The following is a 22,741-nucleotide window of genomic DNA, read 5'->3' on the forward strand; positions in this document are numbered from 1 at the left end:
TGACCTTGAGGCCAAAGTTTACAGAATCTCTCCATATATAAAGATATAGGGGGTAATTCAGACCGGATTGTTCGCTAGCTGTTTTTTGCAGTCCTGCGTTCACCGGGGAGTGCATTTTAGCTGAGCAAGTGTGCGATCGCATGTGCAGCCGAGCGGTACAAAAACATTTTGTACAGTTTCTGAGTAGCCCAGGACTTACTCAGCCACTGTGATCACTTCAGCCTGTCCGGGACCGGAAGTGACGTCAGACACCCACCCTGCAAACGCTTGGGAACGCCTGCGTTTTTCCAACCACTCCCAGAAAACGGTCAGTTGACACCCACAAACGCCTTCTTCCTATCAATCACCTTGCGATCGCCCGTGCGAATGGATACTTCGCACAAACCCATTGCAGAGCAACAAACCGCTTTGTACCTGTGCAACGCTCCTGTGCATTGCGGTGCATACGCATGTGCAGTTCCGACCTGATCGCAGCTCTGCAAAAAACGCTAGCGAGCGATCAGGTCTGAATTACCCCCTTAAAGATACACAAGAAATACAAGCAATACCCCAAAACACATTTTTCTCTTATTTTCACATCTAATTGCATGCTTTACTAAAATAACCTAAACTATTTCTTAAACCTAGAGACAGATATTTTTAAAAGTGTCTAAATAAATCCTATATTTTACAATCTATGAATATAAAGAAGTACACGGCAATCTGCTTTTCTTTCCTTTTGTGCTCATCTACTGTATAACAACCTCTATGACTACAGCAGGAGAATATGCAATCTAACTATATCCTGAGAAAAACAAAGTGGCAGAACATAAAAAGGAGACTGTACTATGAAGAGACCATCTACTGTAGTTGGGATAGTTACCTTTCGCCATCTTCAGTGAGTCACAACTTTGCTGCGTTAGTCGACTTAAGCTGTGCAATTGCCCACAACGATGAGCAATACCCCAACTTCTCTGCCACCTGGGTAAAGAGAATAATACAGTTTCTGACTCTAATGTATAGTCACTGTCCCGTTTTATCTGTTCATGTAATGTTAATACATTAAAATGGGATCAAAGCCACAATTGCAGTAAAAGGATAGCTTCACTGTGAAGCTAAGGTCATAGCAGGCGGGAATATCTTGATATATATCATACATCAATAGTATTCTGATTATTCTCAATGAAGATTTGCCCTGATATATCAGTGTGTATATATCTGCGAAAAAGGCCTGTGTTATTATGTGTGTTTACCCTTTGATCAGAGAACCCTTTTGCAGTAGAAAACAAAGATACAGAATGAAGTTAAGAAATGAAGGGTGCTAGTCTTCTCAACTGACAAGATGTTACTTAACTGTGCGGGAGATGTACTAAGCAGTAAAAAGAGTGGAGAAGTTAGACAGTGGAAAAGTTGCCCATGGCACCCAATCAGCAGCTCAGTATACATTTATAGTATGCCAATTATAAATGTAACTTCAATGCTGATTGGTTGCCATGGGCAACTTCTCCACTGGCACACTTCTCTACTCTTTTCACTGCTCAGTACATCTCCTCCTTAGTCCTGTTCTTGAAGAGCTCTTTGTTCACCTTTAGGAGACACTGGCAGACTCCAAGCAGTGGGCTGGTCAATCTGAGAACAAAGAGATGGAGACTGCCTCCTTCTTCTATAACCACTTGGGCTAGTATTGAATGTTCAACTTCATAAAAATCTATGCTTTGATGTGTTTTATATTAACCACATCAATATTTATAAGTAGGGAAGGGAACCCCACATCACGTGCTAAACAGACACATTTACCATGTACAGAAACCATATAAAGACGTATTTATCATACTGTCATGAGAGAGCAGTGTTATATCTATCCAATGGTAAACAGATGTTTGATCCATCAATATATTTATTATTATGTTTCCATGAGACTTATTTTCAGAGATATGTAATAAATAAGAATTATGGGGTGCATTTACTAAGCCTTGGAAGGAAATAAAGTGGAGAGAGATAAAGTACCAGCTCCTAACTGCCATGTTACAGTCTGTGTTTGAAAAATGGCAGTTAGGAGCTGGGTGTCTGGCACTTTATCTCCATCCACTGTATTTCTCTCCAAGGCTTAGTAAATAGACCCCTATGTTTTAAAAGTAACTTTGGAGTTGGAGCTACTAGACCTTGACCGAAATACAGCCATCACTAGAGTGCTGTGAGTTACTCCAATGGGAGTGTTAAGGAGGTCTTAATCACTTGCCTGACATAGTCGCATCAGATGCAACCGTACCAGGCTGGGCTTTCTCTCCCAGTCCCTTTGCATCCTTAATCCTCCACTAATGCCTGCCATAAAGCCGATCACTGCTAATCGGGCAGCCCAGCGGAAGCCCACATGCGGCAGCTGCAGAGAGGAGCAGCCGCCATGGAAATGCAAAGCCACGATCATTGATAGTCTGATGTATAGGGACAGCAATATAAAAAAAAAAAATGGGGGCGTAGCCTAGCTGCTGAGGAGTACGGACTTGCCTGAGGGGAGCTCCTGCGGCTTGGGCTTTTAAAATCTGCCTGTTCTCTCATCCTCATACTTTGACTGCTGCTGGGTGTTCCCCTATTCCCCTCTGAGGTGGCCAGGTGAGCGCTGCGGAGTCGGGGAGCAAAATCGGAGCTCCTGCGGACTGTGGCCTACCTGAGCTCTCCAGCCCGGGGCCTCGATTTCCACGCCGACCCGCCGCTGACCTCCAGAGACTCTGACCCGCCCGGCGGCTGCTCGATCCCCCTGCTGGAGCTTCTACCACCGCTGAACGCTGCCCGAGGGTCCCTACTACCTTCCCGGCCTGCTTTCCCCCCAGGAGAGTGACGGACTGCGGCGCGGCCTGCCCGCTGGGTGAGACGCGCGGCGGCCATCTTAGTGAATCCTCCTGCAAACTCTCTCCCTCCCCTCCACCCTCCGTCTGCCGGACCGGGCCCTGGATTCCTTCCTGCCCTGCGGGAGTCCTCCCGAGCGGCCCGCTGCCTGCCGCGGGACCCGGGGACTACATAATCTATCCCCGCAAGCTGCGGCATGGTCGGGCCGGTGATCCTGGGCCCCGGGTTTAGTACAGCCACACCTCCAGAGCTCCGTGACGCGGAGTACTCGGGCTTCCGCACTTGGGGCTGCGGGCCTCCTTCTGGCTTCTCCTGCCGGCCTCCTGCATCCATAGAAGCTCCACTACCCCACACATAACGGAGGGTGGAAACCCAGTACTGCTCTGCACAGCGCAAGCGGAGGGAGGCCGATCCTGCTAGGCTGTGGTTGCTCTCTCTCCTCTCTCTGTCCCAGCCTGGCTTGGTGTGGAAGTGCCTGTCAACTGTCCGCAGGCATCCGTTAACATTCTGGATCTCCTATCTGGATTCTCGCGGACTCCTGAGACAAGGGGGTATATTTACTAAGCTCCCGATTTTGACCGAGATGCCGTTTTTTCTTCAAAGTGTCATCTCGGTTAATCTCGGTCATTTACTAAACACTAATCACGGCAGTGATGAGGGCATTCGTAATTTTTTGCAAGTTCAGGTAAAAAATTACGAATGAATACACCATCGGTCAAAACGCGGCTGTTTAAGTATGAATCTCGGTCATTTACTAAGAAGTGCAAAGCAAAAAAAGAACAAACACTGCCGTGAAAAATTACAACTCGTAAAAAAGTGCTAAAAAAAAACAGAACTTTTTTTTTTATTCGTGTTTGGATAGGCATGCACGGATCCATGAGATCCGTGCATGTATATCAGTGGGAAGGGGTGGGAAAGTGTTTATTTTTTAAAAAAAAATTGCGTGGGGTCCCCCCTCCTAAGCATAACCAGCCTCGGGCTCTTTGAGCCGATCCTGGTTGCAGAAATATGGTGAAAAAAATGACAGGGGTTCCCCCATATTTAAGCAACCAGCATCGGGCTCTGCGCCTGGTCCTGGTCCCAAAAATACGGGGGACAAAAAGAGTAGGGGTCCCCCGTATTTTTAAAACCAGCACCGGGCTCCACTAGCTGGACAGATAATGCCACAGCCGGGGGTCACTTTTATACAGCGCCCTGCGGCCGTGGCATCAAAAATCCAACTAGTCACCCCTGGCCGGGGTACCCTGGGGGAGTGGGAACCCCTTCAATCAAGGGGTCCCCCCCCCCAGCCACCCAAGGGCCAGGGGTGAAGCCCGAGGCTGTCCCCCCCCATCCAATGGGCTGCGGATGGGAGGGCTGATAGCCTTTGTTGTAAAATAAAAGATATTGTTTTTAGTAGCAGTACTACAAGTCCCAGCAAGCCTCCCCCGCATGCTGGTACTTGGAGAACCACAAGTACCAGCATGCGGCGGAAAAACGGGCCCGCTGGTACCTGTAGTACTACCACTAAAAAAATACCCAAAAAAACACAAGACACACACACCGTGAAAGTATAATTTTATTACATACATACACACATACATACATACATACTTACCTTATGTTCCCACGCAGGTCGGTCCTCTTCTCCAGTAGAATCCAAGGGGTACCTGTTGAATAAATTCTACTCACGAGATCCAGGGGTCCAGGCTCCTCGGCAAATCCAGGGATAATCCACGTACTTGAATAAAACAAAAAAACGGTTGCCCGACCACGAACTGAAAGGTGACCCATGTTTGCACATGGGTCACCTTCCCACGAATGCCAGAAACCCACTTTGCCTTCTGGCTAAGTGGGTTTCTTCAGCCAATCAGGGAGTGCCACGTTGTAGCACTCTCCTGATCAGCTGTGTGCTCCTGTCTTCACTGACAGGCGGCACACGGCAGTGTTACAATGTAGCGCCTATGCGCTACATTGTAACCAATGATGGGAACTTTCTGCTCAGCGGTGACGTCACTTTAGGTCAACCGCAGGGCAGAAAGTTCCCATCATTGGTTACAATGTAGCGCATAGGCGCTACATTGTAACACTGCCGTGTGCCGCCTGTCAGTGAGGACAGGAGCACACAGCTGATCAGGAGAGTGCTACAACGTGGCACTCCCTGATTGGCTGAAGAAACCCACTTAGCCAGAAGGCAAAGTGGGTTTCTGGCATTCGTGGAAAGGTGACCCATGTGCAAACATGGGTCACCTTTCAGTTCGTGGTCGGGCAACCGTTTTTTTGTTTTATTCAAGTACGTGGATTATCCCTGGATTTGCCGAGGAGCCTGGACCCCTGGATCTCGTGAGTAGAATTTATTCAACAGGTACCCCTTGGATTCTACTGGAGAAGAGGACCGACCTGCGTGGGAACATAAGGTAAGTATGTATGTATGTATGTATGTGTGTATGTATGTAATAAAATTATACTTTCACGGTGTGTGTGTCTTGTGTTTTTTTGGGTATTTTTTTAGTGGTAGTACTACAGGTACCAGCGGGCCCGTTTTTCCGCCGCATGCTGGTACTTGTGGTTCTCCAAGTACCAGCATGCGGGGGAGGCTTGCTGGGACTTGTAGTACTGCTACTAAAAACAATATCTTTTATTTTACAACAAAGGCTATCAGCCCTCCCATCCGCAGCCCATTGGATGGGGGGGGACAGCCTCGGGCTTCACCCCTGGCCCTTGGGTGGCTGGGGGGGGGGACCCCTTGATTGAAGGGGTTCCCACTCCCCCAGGGTACCCCGGCCAGGGGTGACTAGTTGGATTTTTGATGCCACGGCCGCAGGGCGCTGTATAAAAGTGACCCCCGGCTGTGGCATGATCTGTCCAGCTAGTGGAGCCCGGTGCTGGTTTTAAAAATACGGGGGACCCCTACTCTTTTTGTCCCCCGTATTTTTGGGACCAGGACCAGGCGCAGAGCCCGATGCTGGTTGCTTAAATATGGGGGAACCCCTGTCATTTTTTCCCACATATTTCTGCAACCAGGATCGGCTCAAAGAGCCCGAGGCTGGTTATGCTTAGGAGGGGGGACCCCACGCATTTTTTTGGGGGATTTTACATTGTTTAATTAAAAATAAAAATAAAAAAGAACCCCAGCACGGATCACACAGATCCGGCCGAGATTGATTGTTAAAAAAAAAAGGCAGTGTTTTGCTAATCACTGCCGTAAAATTAGGTAAAAAAAAACGAATGACATCGACATCGGAAGAAAAGAAAAACACGAATACGACAGCTTAGTAAATCCATCGTAATAAATTCAAAAAGTTGCAGTTTTACACTGTCGATGTCATTCGTGATTGAACTTTGACCTATTTTCGGGAATTACGAATGTTAGTAAATGTACCCCAAGGTGAGAGTCCGTCCTCTTTTACGTGCCCCTGGCTGCCCTTTCCACCTGCTGTATTATCCACTTCTCGGGAATTCATACTCGTTCCTTGGCTGGCCCAGGACTGGTGGACAATTACCGTGATAACTGTGGGTTGCGTTACTGGCATACAGGCCGCTGGAGTCTCCTACTCCTCTTGCCGTGGTGATCCCCATGCTGTTTCTAGGCTTCTCTAAACACTTAGTGAACCACATGGGGTTCATGTCTCCCTAATCATAGCGACTGTTTAGTAACGGGGGGCACTGTCACATATATTGCATTACCCTACTATATTGATCCGAGACTCTGTGTTAATAATGTCTCAAAAAAAATCGCAAGAATTCCCAGATGCCTAAACCTAGTATTCTGCATGCCTGGGAGAAAGCCGTCACTTCCGCCCGGAATTCACCATCAGCCGACCAATCCCTTGATTCTGCTGACGCCGCCACCTCCATTGCTCCACTTTCTACTCAAGATATTGTGGCTATTGTTACGAAAATGATCCAATCTGAAATGAGGGCGGTCTTAACTGAGTTCAGATCTGAGCTGGCTGACCTGGGTTCCCGCACAGACTCCTTGGAACGCAAGGTCGATGAAGTTTGCCACTTTCAAACTGTAGTTGAACAGGAACTCTTGGACATCCGGGCTGATATGGAAGCGTACAGAGACCACTTAGAGGATATTGACAATCGCAATCGCCGGAACAATATCCGTGTTCGAAACATCCCTGAGAGTGTATCCTCTGAGTCTCTCCCCGAGTACTTTGAGAACCTTTTTCTACAGCTGGTTTCGGATGTCCCTGTGGCCCTTCTTCATTTGGACCGTGCCCATAGGGCCATCCGACCTAAACCACCTCCTAACCAACCACCATGTGATGTTATTATACGTTTTCATTACTACGCTACCAAGGAGAGAATCATGCTGGCGGCTAGAGGGACGCCGTTGGTTTTTTATGCCGGCTCCCAGCTGCAACTTTTCCAGGATCTTGCTCCCTCTACTCTCCAAAAGCGCAGAGACCTCATCAACGTAACCAAGACACTCCGTGCCCATTCCATTAAGTACAAGTGGGGCTTCCCTTTTCAATTGCAAGTCACCCGGAATGGAACTATGTTTGCAATCAAAACCCCGACGCAGGGAGCTGATTTACTTAAGACTCTTGGCATTTACGAAGATCTACCTGAGTCGATCCGGGTCCAGCTGTCACCCCCTGCCTCGGGCCCTAGGGCTCCGGCTTCGGAATGGTCTTCTACTTGAACACTTTCTGGGCTCCAGCCCCGGAAATGGTCTACCTTTTGAACATTATATGGTATATAGTAATACAGCCTTCATTAATGTGATTTCTACCTTTTTGTTCTGTTTTATATTGCTGTTTATCTCGTTTTAACACCTGAACACCCGGCCCTGGATGGCTGCCACCTCACCAGGCCCAGCTCATTATTGTTGTTTTTCTCTTAGTATGTAACTGGGGGTCTCTTGCTGGTGGGCTGTTCGTTCGGGTAGTTATCACCTTTATTCAGCTCCTGATATTGTTGCGGTTTATATACCCTATCCTATTACTGGGACCTCCCCATCACTGGGCTGTCCCTATCCTACTGTTTGGTTCTGTGTTTTCCCGTTTATGTTTGTATTGGTCCGGTAATATTTCTCCCTGATTAATCTCCGATATCATTGAATGTTTTATTCCATTCTCTTCCTATGCTTAGGTTGCTCGCACTTGCCTTTATGATGCAATTCTATCAACCTCCAATATCCCCCTGTCACTTGGTCGCTTTCCCTGTACCCTCCTTTATATGCTTCTCCTCTTTATGTGCTCTTTTGCTACGAGCCCACCCCCCCCACCGAAGGATGCGCCCAGACGGCGCTTATCCTTTGTTTGTTGAACCCAGCCCTTCTATAGGAAAGGGTTTCTCCCTTCTGTACACTTCTACAGATTCTTCTCCCTTTTCTCTCTTTCCTTTCTCTTCTTCTCCTCATTTACTTCTTCATAGCCGATCCGGTCCCTTTGTGCCTTCCACTCTGCATCACCCGCATACTTTTCCGCCATGACTTTGAACGTTTTATCGGTTAATGCTAACGGTCTTAATTCTCCCACCAAGCATGCCATGGCTATCCAATTATTTAATAGACGGAAGTCCGATATTGTTTTGATCCAGGAGACCCACTTTAAACCGCCCCATCCCTCTCTGTCCTGTAAACAATTTCCCCACGTTTACTACTCTAATATGTCTGCTAAGCGTAGAGGCACTGCTATCATGATACGTCGTGGCCTGCCCATAGTTGTTCATGATACTGTATCGGATCCTCAGGGCCGCTACATTATTCTCTCTTATTCCTATAATCAGGTCCCTCTTATTCTGGCTTCCGTTTATGCTCCTAATGTGCAGCAGGGTTCCCTCTTCACTACCTTTTTTAACAACCTCTCCCAGCTCCCTATGGGTATGACTATCATTGGTGGTGACTGTAATGTTACTATGAATCCCCTTATGGATAGGTCCCACCCCGGTGCTACTCCTGCTACTCCCACCAAACTGGCTAAACACCTGCAATATCAATCACTTCATGATCTCTACGATGGTTGGAGAACTTTGTATCCCTACGCACTATTCCCCACCTCATCATCTCTATACGCGTATTGACTATGTATTTGTCGACCACGACACAACCCGCAAACTCCTCGGTGCTCAGACGCTCCCCATCTCCCGGTCAGACCATTCTGCTGTGTTATTTGAGATATCGGCTCCCACCCCCCCACCCCCCCATCCGTTCCTGGCGCTTGAATGAATCCCTTCTCCTCAAGAAATGCACCGTTGCTGATATTACTACCGCACTGACAAATTACTACGCTAATAATGCGTCTCCGGACATCTCTCCCTTCGTGTTATGGGAGGCACACAAGGCCTCCATACGCGGCTACCTCAGAAGCCTTTCAGCTGCTCAATAAAAGACCAAGTTACAACGTATCCGAGACCTGGAGTCAGAACTTATCGCCCTGACTCACCTACATCAACATCGCCCCAGGAAGAAAACATACTCCAAACTTCTAGCAGTTAAGGGCCAATTGTCTCAGATTCTGACCAAAAAGTTTTACGAGAAGTCCGATAAGGCTGACACCTTACTTGCCCAGAAGCTGCGAGCGAAGCGCACCCAAAACCGCAATGTCTCTCTACGATGCGCTGAGGGTTCCACTACATTTGACCCGGCACGTATGGCCTCTCAATTTCGGGACTATTATACATCTTTATACAATCTTCCGCCTACTGCTGACCCTGACTCCCACCATGTCCCCGGGCTTCAAGACTATCTATCCTCTTGTAGCCTCCCTAAGTTCTCCGAGTCGGACGTCTCGAAGCTTAATGCCCCCATCTCTATAGAGGAAATTACGGAGGCCATTAAACAGCTACGCCGCTCTGCAGCCCCTGATGGCTTTACCGCCTTGTATTATAAAAAGTTTACAACCCCTTTGCTCCCCATGATTCAATCTCTATTTAATTCAGTTCTAGAAGGGGGTTCATTTGATGAGGCCACCACCAGGGCCAACCTTATTCTCATTCCCAAGCCGGATAGGGACCCCTTAGAGACGAGAAACTATAGACCTATCTCACTCCTGAATGTCGAAAAATCCTGGCTAACAGACTTCCTCCCTTCTTACCTTCCCTCATTCATCCCGACCAAGTCGGCTTTGTCCCATGTAGACAGGCTGCGGATAACACCAGGCGCCTCATTGATCTTATCCACCTAGCACAAGACAAATTTCTTTCGACCCTGGTGGTGGCTCTTGATGCAGAAAAGGCCTTTGATAGGGTGGCCTGGCCATTTATACAGCAGACTCTTATCAATATGGGCTTGCATGGGGCCTTTTATAAAGGCGTCACTTCGCTTTATCATAATCCCTCGTCCTCCATCTTAGTCAATGGTTTATCCCCTGATCCCCTTCCTATAAGAAACGGCACCCGGCAGGGCTGTCCCCTTTCCCCCCTGCTATGTGCCCTCATTATGGAGCCGCTGGCAGCTAGAATTAGACTGAATCGTAACATATCTGCTATTGTAGTGGGAAATCAGAACCATAAAATTGCACTGTATTCCGATGACGTTATTCTTACCCTTACGGATCCTCACGTCTCCCTCCCACACTTGATGGAGGAGATAACTGCGTGTGAGGACCCCGGGTTCATGTGTGCATTATTCTCGCCTTTTGCTATCTCTGCCTTGAGAAAGGCAGCGTTTAAAGCTCTGCACTGCGCCCCGAGGTCGCTACAGAGTTCCCAAGATCACACAGTAAGAACGCAATAGCAAGGTACAACGGTACCTTTATTTTCATACACACTAATTATACAGGAAAATCCGTAACACACTTTGTACAATATATACAGGTAGCATTAATAATGATTACGATTAAGATTATATCACAGAAAGAACCACACAAAGCAACAACTCCTGCCCCTACACAGTCACTAGCCACCTCAGGGAATACTTGCGTTTGGCGACTCCTTGCGGATACTGGTTTGCTGATCCCGGCCGCATGACCTGATGGTCCTCTACCATGCAGAGGTAGGGTGTGCTGACCAGTCACCCGGCTCCAGCCGGCACACCAGTCACACACCTGGGACAGCTCCCGATGGAGCTAACGCTTAACTGTGTAGACTGGACCCTCTCCACAAAGCCAGGTCTCCAGACAAACGGGCTGACAGGGTCTCTCGACTCCTGGCAACAGCCTGCGTTTCCTTAGTCAGAATCCCCTTCCAATCTCTCTGCGGGCCCTTTTGAAACCTCCTAAACTCTCATGATGCTTTGCTCACCTGGTGATGCGGCAGGGTGCCCTGATTGGAGGGATTTTCAATCCTAATATTTAAAAGTGTCCAGGGACACCAGGTGGCCCCCTGTGGCTTTGGAGTCACTAAGTCTACTGGAAGGCCATCCAGAACAATGGGCACTAATTATGGAGATAGGAAGGTTGGCTGCCCTCTGGCCATAACCTGAGTGGAAGTTAACCCCGTATAGTCATTTGTGATGTCACAGCCTCCCCAGCTAAGTACAATCACACATATATATTTCATAGGCATTGTGTAGGGAGCAAATCAGGGCTAGAAAGATATTCACTGAGAGTCACAACCATATAAAGAAAAGGGACAATTAACTAAATACATATGTCCACTGCATACAGTAGTATGGGGTATACAGCTCAGATACGAATAACAGCTGTGTGTTATACAGGATAAAATACAGTTATATCTGGCATTCTGCCATCACTACTGAAGCGCAGGACCAGGCTGGCCAAAAAATATGCGACGTGACGTGGGCATGGCCACATTCCGTCACACACCTCCCCATTTTTTTCCAGCCACTGTGATTCAGTGACCACAGCCACCCAGTGGCCCTGGGTAAGGTTTACACCTGGAACTCCTACGTTCAGCAACCGTGGGCTCAAAGTGTCCTCTGGGTCTGGGGCTCCGCAGTTCACAGTTCTTAGCACAACCTCCAGCATCCCAGGTACTGGGTTTGTCTCCCTCCTGGGGAAATTGTCTTTCCTTTATGGGTGATCGCCCTCCATTCACCTCTGGCGCCACTGGGAGGGGCCCAATCTGCGCATGCAGACCAGCATCAGGGAACCTGGCCGGGGACTCTCCTTCTGCTCTTAACGACAGTGCAGACGTCGGCTGCAGGGGAGCAGTGGGTATTAACAATGCGTCTCCCCATGCTCCTCCCTCAAAAGCCTCTACTCCCTTCCAGGGGCTTACAACATTTTCTAACCCCTTAAACAATACTCGCTGGGTCTCACCTGAGCAACTCTCCATCTCTTCCTGCTCACCCACCTCCCAGGGTCTGAGCATAATCCGCAACCCCCTGCCACCCGTCATAGGCAGTGGGGGGTGGGCTCCTCCCACACTGGGCAGCAAGGGGGACAATGGCTGCAGAGGAGCAGGGAATATCAGCATTTCTCCATGTGCTCCCCCCTCAAAAGCCTCCCCAAATCCCTCACTTGGGCCTAGCACCTCCCCTACCCCCTTAAACAACAACTGTAGGGTCTCACCAGGGGGACCTTCTATCTTCTCCAGCTCACCCGGTTTCCCCAGCCTGACTGGCATAGGGACTGGTGGGACGACACGGTACATCGGTACTACTGACACCTTCCGGCCGCCTCCAGGTGCATCCTCCCCTTCTCTCGCTGGTGCAGTGCTGGGTAGTGAGGAGTCCTCCTCTGAGGGGCAGGGGGATTGTGCGCTGTGCCTCTTACCATCCACTTCCGGCTCCAATCTTGTATTAGCCACCTCTGGTACCCATGTCTCTTGTAGCTCCCCGGGTACATACCATATCTCTGATTTCAGCTCCTCATTGTCTGACTCGCTAAATGGGAACAATACTTCAGAATCCTCCTGGGGTGTTAGGGGGGCAGAGTACACACAGGGCACCTCCATCTCCTTCTCTCCCAGCCTAGTACCTGGGGCGACAGCTTGTGACAGCTGCAGGCAGAAGCTCTCTGCCTCTTCTGTTTCTGGCGCTGGAGTCTCTGCAATAACAGGCACATTCTCTGGGCTCTGGTCTGCTATGGGGATATATTCTGGTGCAGCACTCACCCTGGACCCTGGCGCTGCTTCATCCATTGCATGCTCTGGGTGCATCGGTCCGTCCTGCAGGGTCACAGCGTCCAGCTCCACCATACTCTCCGGCACCATGTAGGGCGAATAAATATCCTCTCCCAGACTTTTATCTGCCCCAGCCCCAGTCTCTGATGTTAGGGCTCCTTCCGAGTCACGGAGCCCTGGTGTCACACGGCAGGGACACTCCACAGCTAGCTCATTTTCCAATTCACTAAATGGGAACAGTTCTGCTATTTCTCCTTGCATCAGTGGGGGGTCTAGTTCTGCCGCTTTCTTATTGTGCATAAACTGTAGCAGACGGCGCTCCTCAGATTGCCCTCTGCGGCACTGGTCCAGCCACTCTGGGGAATTCAACTGTCCCTGTGCCGCTGCGACCTCCTCCGCATCCTCAAAGCATTGCAGGAGTCACTGCAGCTGCTCCCAGACACTTCTCAGTTCTCCTGGACACAGGTCCCATTTCCTGTACACACTGAATGCATGTAGTGGGTCATCCTGTTGCTCATACACTCATCGGATAAGGGTGCGGTGTGAGCGGCCTTCGGTGGGGGTGCTGCATCGTAGCTTCCATTCTGCACTTAGGTCCTCTAGACTCATTCGTGTTAATGGATCTCCCGATTCTGCACGCCACATTTCCTCTGCGGTGGACCCCTCGGTCGTCCACCCAGATGGCACCATCAACTCCTCCTCCCTCTGGGTTCTCTTCGCTGGCTCCTTCCCAGGAGCCAGATCACCCGGTGCTGGCACGCTGGCCTCAGCGATCCGGCTTCTCTGCATTATCTGCGACATTACGAGTTACTCACTTCTGTAACTAATGCTCTCCACTCCAGAGTTCCTAGCAGATTGTCCACAGCAGCATCACTTTCATACTACAGAAATTCCTCTGTCAGGTAGGCAACTTTCTCCTCTGTGGTAGCTCCGGTCCACAAGCTAGTCCACAGGCATGCTGCCTCCCAGTGATCCCAGAAGGGCTGCATCTTTGTGGATGGACTCCTCAGGTCCCATTCCTCAGCCAGCCGACTCCATGATGATCCCTCATCCACGAGTTCTCCTGCTCTGGGAGACTTTGTGCACTTCTTGCCTCTCCGAAGGAGCTTCTTTCCCGGCGCCATTCTTCCAACGGGCTGCACTAGTAGGGCTCGGTCAGCCTCACTTGTTGGACCCCCTCACTTTAGCCTCCGTTTCTGGGCTACAGCACACTCTGCTGCTCCCTCGCTTGCAGGGAATGTCCCCCTGGACAAGCGGACACTTAAGCGGAATTTTGCCCTCGCTTAATGCCCTCACACATGATCCATTTACTTCTCCCTGGCATCCCTGCTAGGTTTACAAGAGCTCTCCTGTGTGTGGTTCTATACTACTGGGTTACGGGCTATTGTGCCTTCAGAGCTTGGCCATATATACCGATACGGACCCCTGGCTCTGCCTGTACGTCAGGACTGTGTGATCCCACCGCTTGCCACCATTGTGAGGACCCCGTGTTCATGTGTGCATTATTCTCGCCTTTTGCTATCTCTGCCTTGAGAAAGGCAGCGTTTAAAGCTCTGCACTACCCCCCGAGGTCGCTACCGAGTTCCCAAGATCACACAGTAAGAACGCAATAGCAAGGTACAACGGTACCTTTATTTTCATACACACTAATTATACAGGAAAATCCGTAACACACTTTGTACAATATATACAGGTAGCATTAATAATGATTACGATTAAGATTATATTTTCAATCCTAATATTTAAAAGTTCCAGGGACACCAGGTGTCCCCCTGTGGCTTTGGAGTCACTTAGTCTACTGGAAGGCCATCCAGAACAATGGGCACTAATTATGGAGATAGGAAGGTTGGCTGCCCTCTGGCCATAACCTGAGTGGAAGTTAACCCCGTATAGTCATGTGATGTCACAGCCTCCCCAGCTAAGTACAATCACACATATACATTTCATAGGCATTGTGTAGGGAGCAAATCAGGGCTAGAAAGATATTCACTGAGAGTCACAACCATATAAAGAAAAGGGACAATTACCTAAATACATATGTCCACTGCATACAGTAGTATGGGGTATACAGCTCAGATACGAATAACAGCTGTGTGTTATACAGGATAAAATACAGTTATCTCTAGCATTCTGCCATCACTACTGAAGCGCAGGACCAGGCTGGCCAAAAAATACGCGACGTGACGTGGGCATGGCCACATTCCGTCACACTGCGTATAGCCGTTTTTCGAATTATAACATTAATTCGGACAAAACCGAAATCTTGGCCCTGCACATCGCGGACCCAGACCTCCGGCTTCTCCAGGCTTCTTTCCGTGTACCTGGCAAGCTGATAAGCTGAAATATCTGGGTATCTACTTAACTAAATCCTATTCTGGTCTCTATGCTGCCAACTTTCCCAGATTACTATCTTCTATTAAACAGGACATGACCACCTGGACTAAATATATTCTGTCCTGGTTTGGGCGAATGTCAGCTGTTAAGATGACCTTACTACCGTGTCTGCTTTACCTGTGGCAAACTCTTCCCATTCATGTTCCCACTAAAGTTCTTAAAGACCTTCAAGCTGATATCACTAAATTTATCTGGGCGGGGAGGAAACCCAGGGTGAAGATGCGGATCCTACAGAAGCACCGCCTGGCGGGTGGCCTGGGAGTTCCCGATCTCCTTAAATATTATAGAGCTACTCATCTAACTGCATGTGTCCTTTGGCACGCTACCCCTGGCCATAGAGTCTGGACTCACCTGGAGGCTACTTTACTTCAAAAGTACTCTTCTTATAGCCTTCTATGGTGTCAACCGAAACACCGCCCCCCTGCCTCCTCTCTATTGCCCACTGTTCGATTTACTCTATCCATTTGGGATCTCGGTTATCGGCTCTACCGGTTATGTTCCTTCCATCCCCTTCTCACCCGTCTATGGAATAACCCTGGCTTCCCGCCAGGCGAGAACCACTCAGCATTTGATCCTTGGACTGACAATAACATACTGTTCCTATTGGACGTTGTTCCCCTTCATTCGTTCAACATTTGCCGATCTACAATCGCGCTTATCCCTCCCACACTCAGCTTTTTATCAATTCTTACAGATACGCCACTTTTTTACCTCTATTCCCAGATTATCCTCCATGGGAGATAAATCGAGCTTTGAATCTTTGTGCTACACTTGCCGATCAACCAAGGGATTGCTTTCAGCCATCTACCAGATTTTGCTTGCTCATAACTTACCCCAAAAAGAACCACATGAGCTGGCTTGGGAAGGAGAGGTGGGTGAGATTCTGACTACTGAGGACTGGTCTGTTATCAAAAAGGAGATCTCTACGAGCTCAATCTCAGTTCGAATTAAAGAAAACTCTTACAAACTAAACTATCGCTGGTACCTGATACCTACGCGTCTTCATTCTATCTACTCCTCCTGCTCGGATAGGTGTTGGCGGCTATGTGGCCAACGTGGAGCCCTGTTGCACATTTGGTGGAGTTGCCCGCGGATCAGAGGATATTGGATTAAAATCCATAAACTAATTTTTAACATTCTTGGTTTATCAGTCCCGGCGTCGCCTTTCTACAACCTGCTTTCTCGTCCACTGCCCCACATTCCCCGCCAACAACAGAAATTAGTTAAGCATATTCTGAATACGGCTAAATGCCTAATTGCAGCTAACTGGAAATCTGTATCGCCCCCTACTATGCCTGCCACCATAAACGCTCTCTGGCAAACCTATAGGCTAGAACGTATCACAGCGGTGCTTCATGACACTCCTGCCCACTTTATTACGACGTGGACCCCGTGGACGACATTTGTTGGTGCTGAACCACCGTTAGCTACCATATAATATACTATAACCGGTGTTCATGTGTATGGGATCCGCTACCCCTACTCGTGGTCTATCAGTATTACCCTGATGCATAGCTCCGGCGCTTAGGACCAACCGGCTATCCCCCCCCCCCCTCCCCGTCTCTCCCTCTCTCCTTCTCTATTTTTCTCTCTGTTACCTTGACTCTCTTTTCTATCTTGTATCTTATGTCGTTGTTTCAATGAGAGGTATTCCTCTGCCCTTCGATGGTCTACTTTTTTACCCATGGCCACTTTATCGTGGTTCCACCCGCTCAGGCATAGCTCCTTGATTGCTCTGTTTCACCATCTCTATCATCTTCGTGCAGATACACTGTTGTTGCTGTATTGTAATTAAGCATGGTCTATGCCGTTATTTGTCGAATGTATCTGCTGTCTTGCAAATATCTTGTTACACGCTAAAAATGAATAATAAAATTTCTCAAAAAAAAAAAGAAGGAATTAAAAAAAAGAATATTTAAAAAAAAAAAACATTTTCATTTTTTTCAATATATAAAATTATGTTGGATAAGTGTTAAATAGATGTTTTTAATTTAATTCAATCTTTATAAAAAGACAAGCAATGAAAGCCCATTTTATCCTGGCTCTCTTTACAAGGGCACTTTTGAGGTGAACTTGTCTGAAATTATAAGTGGGATACTTTTGCAGCTTCTAGGTGTATTTATTAGGTAGCAGTTTGGCACTCAGGCCTCATGACTTCTTTCTTTACAGAGGTATGTGTGTTGGTCATCACAGAAAAATAACAAATTTCACTAAATTTGGGGCCACTTTACTAATAGTATACCTGTTGCTCACTCTAAATACTGTTTTTAGGGTCTATTCAATTCCTGTTGGATCCTCTCCGACGGAGAGGATCAGACAATTCAGTATTCAATTTGCGGGCATTTCCAAAAGGTTTGCCCATTTTCAACTTTTTTTGAAGTTGAATCAGCATTGTTTAAAACGGGCCAAACACCTGTCGGAAATGCCGCAAATTTGACAAAATACATGTATCCGCGGCTAATCCGCCGATTCACACGTTTTCCAACAAGTCAGAAAAACGGCAACGAGTTGAATAGGTCGAATCCTGATTCAACCTAAAAAAGTCAGAAAGTGCTGTCTTTCCGACTTGACGGCAATTCTGACTTCAACTGAATAGACCTCATAATCTCCAATCTCCATTGCGGTACCCAACAAATTACATTGGATATTTGATGAAAATAACAATACAGTATGAAATTAATTAATGATGTAAAGTTTGCTAACTAAACTTAAAATGCACATTAAATAATAATAGCTGCACACATTAGTGTTTTGAACAGACAAACATAAGAAGAACCAGTTTTTATTTAAAAACAAACAACTTTTTAAACTTGTATATAAATATATTTTTCTGGAAAAGATGAACAGAAAGAAAACAACTAGACTTTGATAAGATGCCCATACTTACACAAATAACTGTATAATACTGTATAACAAAAATATGCTCTTATTCATACCATTCTTCTCATCAATCATATATATTTTGAGGGGATGTGATCAAATTCCTGGCAGTCGGGATCCCGACAGTCAGAAGATAGACAGCAGCATCCCAACATATCCCGCCGGTAAGTAGTGGGGTTAGGGTTAGGCACTATGGGGAGGTTTAGGCTGAGGGGGTGGGGGGATGTTAGGGTTAGGCTGCGGGTGGGGGGGAGGTTAGGTGTAGGGTTAAAATACTTACCCAGATGCATCAGAATTCCGCTGTCGGTGTTCTGACTTTCGGGATCCGACTGCCTGGATTTTGTAGCCAACCCATTTGGAGACATGTATAAAAAAACAACATAAAGGAAAAGCAACAATTTAATAGTACATTAATAGATCATTTTAGAAAAATTAGCCTCCTACTGAGACATTATAGTGTTATTTTTATATATATTATTTATATGTTTACAATGAGAATTCACCTTCAATATAAAACTGGTCAAAGCTAATTTTAGCCCATTTTAAAAGGTAGGCATAAGACCGATATATGGACTGTTATAGAATGTCCACTTACAGTATATAGGGCAAATTTCTTGGCTATTCCATAAGGTGTGTGATTTAATTTACATATAAAAAGGCAAAGTATACTAATAATACCACAATAAGGACAAAGCTAAAATAATGACTTTATTAGACTAGTTACTTTCCTTCCACTTCACCTTCATGATCTCTACTCCTTGCCCCTAAATCAACACAGAGACACAATCCACTTCTCATCTTCAGTAAAACTACTAGGGATATATATTTAATAAAGGTCGATTTCCAAATCGACCTTTAGTAAATATACCCCTTAATCCTTCCTATAAGTACCCTGTTATTGCCTTGATCTGGCTGCCGCTGTCTACACCATGGGGGTCATTCCGAGTTGTTCGCTCGCAAGCGGATTTTAGCAGATTTGCACATGCTAAGCCGCCGCCTACTGGGAGTGAATCTTAGCATCTAAAAATTGCGAACAATGTATTCGCAATAATAAGAATTTACTTACCGATAATTCTATTTCTCGGAGTCCGTAGTGGATGCTGGGGTTCCTGAAAGGACCATGGGGAATAGCGGCTCCGCAGGAGACAGGGCACAAAAAGTAAAGCTTTAGGATCAGGTGGTGTGCACTGGCTCCTCCCCCTATGACCCTCCTCCAAGCCTCAGTTAGGATACTGTGCCCGGACGAGCGTACACAATAAGGAAGGATTTTGAATCCCGGGTAAGACTCATACCAGCCACACCAATCACACTGTACAACCTGTGATCTGAACCCAGTTAACAGTATGATAACAGCGGAGCCTCTGAAAAGATGGCTCACAACAATAATAACCCGATTTTTGTAACTATGTACAAGTATTGCAGATAATCCGCACTTGGGATGGGCGCCCAGCATCCACTACGGACTCCGAGAAATAGAATTATCGGTAAGTAAATTCTTATTTTCTCTATCGTCCTAGTGGATGCTGGGGTTCCTGAAAGGACCATGGGGATAATACCAAAGCTCCCAAACGGGCGGGAGAGTGCGGATGACTCTGCAGCACCGAATGAGAGAACTCCAGGTCCTCCTTAGCCAGGGTATCAAATTTGTAGGATTTTACCAACGTGTTTGCCCCTGACTAAATAGCCGCTCGGCAAAGTTGGAAAGCCGAGACCCCTCGGGCAGCCGCCCAAGATAAGCCCACCTTCCTTGTGGAATGGGCATTTACATATTTTGGCTGTGGCAGGCCTGCCACAGAATGTGCAAGCTGAATTGTATTACACATCCAACTAGCAAAAGTCTGCTTAGAAGCAAGAGCACCCAGTTTGTTGGGTGCATACAGGATAACAGCAAGTCAGTTTTCCTGACTCCAGCCGTCCTGGAACCTACATTTACAGGGCCCTGACAACATCTAGCAACCTGGAGTCCTCCAAGTCCCTAGTAGGCGCAAGGCACCAAAATAAGCTGGTTCAGGTGAAACACTGACACCACCTTAGGGAGAGAACTGGGGACGAGTCCGCAGCTCTGCCCTGTCCAAATGGACAACCAGATATGGGCTTTTTTGAGAAAAAAACCACCAATTTGACACTCGCCTGGTCCAGGCCAGGACCAAGAGCATGGTCACTTTTCATGTGAGATGCTTCAAATCCACAGATTTGACTGGTTTTAAACCAATGTGATTTGAGGAATCCCAGAACTACGTTGAGATCCCACAGTGCCACTGGAGGCACAAAAGGGGGTTGTATATGCAATACTCCCTTGACAAACTTCTGGACTTCAGGAACTGAAGCCACTTCTTTCTGGAAGAAAATCGACAGGGCCGAAATTTGAACCTTAATGGACCCCAATTTGAGGCCCATAGACACTCCTGTTTGCAGGAAATGCAGGAATCGACCGAGTTGAAATTTCTTCGTGGGGCCTTTCTGGCCTCACACCACGCAACATATTTTTGCCACATGTGGTGATAATGTTGTGCGGTCACCTCCTTTCTGGCTTTGACCAGGGTAGGAATGACCTCTTCCGGAATGCCTTTTTCCCTTAGGATCCGGCGTTCCACCGCCATGCCGTCAAACGCAGCTGCGGTAAGTCTTGGAACAGACATGGTACTTGCTGAAACAAGTCCCTTCTTAGCGACAGAGGCCATAAGTCCTCTGTGAGCATCTCTTGAAGTTCCGGGTACCAAGTCCTTCTTGGCCAATCCGGAGCCATGAGTATAGGTCTTACTCCTCTACGTCTTATAAGTCTCAGTACCTTAGGTATGAGAAGCAGAGGATGGAACACATACACCGACTGGTACATCCATGGTGTTACCAGAACGTCCACAGCTATTGCCTGAGGGTCTCTTAACCTGGCGCAATACCTGTCCCGTTTTTTGTTCAGACGGGACGCCATCATGTCCACCTTTGGTATTTCCCAACGGTTTACAATCATGTGGAAAACTTCCCGATGAAGTTTCCACTCTGCCGGGTGGAGGTCGTGCCTGCTGAGGAAGTCTGCTTCCCAGTTTCCATTTCCGGAATGAAACACTGCTGACAGTGCTATCACATGATTTTCCGCCCAGCGAAAAGTCCTTGCAGTTTTTGCCATTGCCCTCCTGCTTCTTGTGCCGCCCTGTCTATTTACGTGGGCGACTGCCGTGATGTTTTTCTCACTGGATCAATACCGGCTGACCTTGAAGCAGAGGTCTTGCTAAGCTTAGAGTATTATAAATTTACCCTTAGCTCCAGTATATTTATGTGGAGAAAAGTCTCCAGACTTGATCACACTCCCTGGAAATTTTTTCCTTGTGCGACTGCTCCCCAGCCTCTCGGGCTGGCCTCCGTGGTCACCAGCATCCAATCCTGAATGCCGAATCTGCGGCCCTCTAGAAGATGAGCACTCTGTAACCACCACAGGAGAGACACCCTTGTCCTTGGATATAGGGTTATCCGCTGATGCATCTGAAGATGCGATCCGGACCATTTGTCCAGCAGATCCCACTGAAAAATTCTTGCGTGAAATCTGCCGAATGGAATTGCTTCGTAGGAAGTCACCATCTTTACCAGGACCCTTGTGCAATGATGCACTGATTTTAGGAGGTTCCTGACTAGCTCGGATAACTCCCTGGCTTTCTCTTCCGGGAGAAACACCTTTTTCTGGACTGTGTCCAGAATCTTTCCTAGGCACAGCAGACTTGTCGTCGGGATCAGCTGCGATTTTGGAATATTTAGAATCCACCCGTGCTGTTGTAGCAGTATCCGAGATAGTGCTACTCCGACCTCCAACTGTTCCCTGGACTTTGCCCTTATCAGGAGATCGTCCAAGTAAGGGATAATTAAGACGCCTTTTCTTCGAAGAAGAATCATCATTTCGGCCATTACCTTGGTAAAGACCCGGGGTGCCGTGGACAATCCAAACGGCAGCGTCTGAAACTGATAGTGACAGTTCTGTACCACGAACCTGAGGTACCCTTAGTGAGAAGGGCAAATTTTGGACATGGAGGTAAGCATCCCTGATGTCTCGGGACACTATATAGTCCCCTTCTTCCTGGTTCGTTATCACTGCTCTGAGTGACTCCATCTTGATTTGAACCTTTGTAAGTGTTCAAATTTTTTTAGATTTAGAATAGGTCTCACCTAGCCTTCTGGCTTCAGTACCACAATATAATGTGGAATAATACCCCTTTTCTTGTTGTAGGAGGGGTAATTTGATTATCACCTGCTGGGAATACAGCTTGTGAATTGTTTCCCATACTGCCTCCTTGTCGGAGGGAGACCTTGGTAAACCAGACTTCAGGAGCCTGCGAAGGGGAAACGTCTCGACATTCCAATCTGTACCCCTGGGATACTACATGTAGGATCCAGGGGTCCTGTACGGTCCCAGCGTCATGCTGAGAGCTTGGCAGAAGCGGTGGAACGCTTCTGTTCCTGGGAATGGGCTGCCTGCTGCAGTCTTCTTCCCTTTCCTCTATCCCTGGGCAGATATGACTCTTATAGGGACGAAAGGACTGAGGCTGAAAAGACGGTGTCTTTTTCTGCAGAGATGTGACTTAGGGTAAAAACGGTGGATTTTCCAGCAGTTGCCGTGGCCACCAGGTCCGATGGACCGACCCCAAATAACTCCTCTTCCTTTATACGGCAATACACCTTTGTGCCGTTTGGAATC

At 47.6% G+C, this 22,741-nt stretch overlaps 1 protein-coding gene across 2 annotated transcripts in view; it reads right to left on the reverse strand.

The window, feature by feature from the left end:
- The window catches only part of TCAIM (T cell activation inhibitor, mitochondrial), a 139,344-nt gene that overhangs the window by 47,737 nt on the left and 68,866 nt on the right, over positions 1-22,741 (reverse strand). For both annotated transcript variants that reach the window (XM_063922306.1, XM_063922307.1), the window contains exon 7: positions 863-960. In XM_063922306.1, coding sequence (XP_063778376.1) covers positions 863-960 — 98 coding nt within the window. The remainder of the gene's footprint in view (positions 1-862; positions 961-22,741) is intronic.

This window comes from Pseudophryne corroboree, chromosome 5 (genome assembly GCF_028390025.1).
Source record: "Pseudophryne corroboree isolate aPseCor3 chromosome 5, aPseCor3.hap2, whole genome shotgun sequence".
NCBI classification, from domain to species: Eukaryota; Metazoa; Chordata; class Amphibia; order Anura; family Myobatrachidae; genus Pseudophryne; species Pseudophryne corroboree.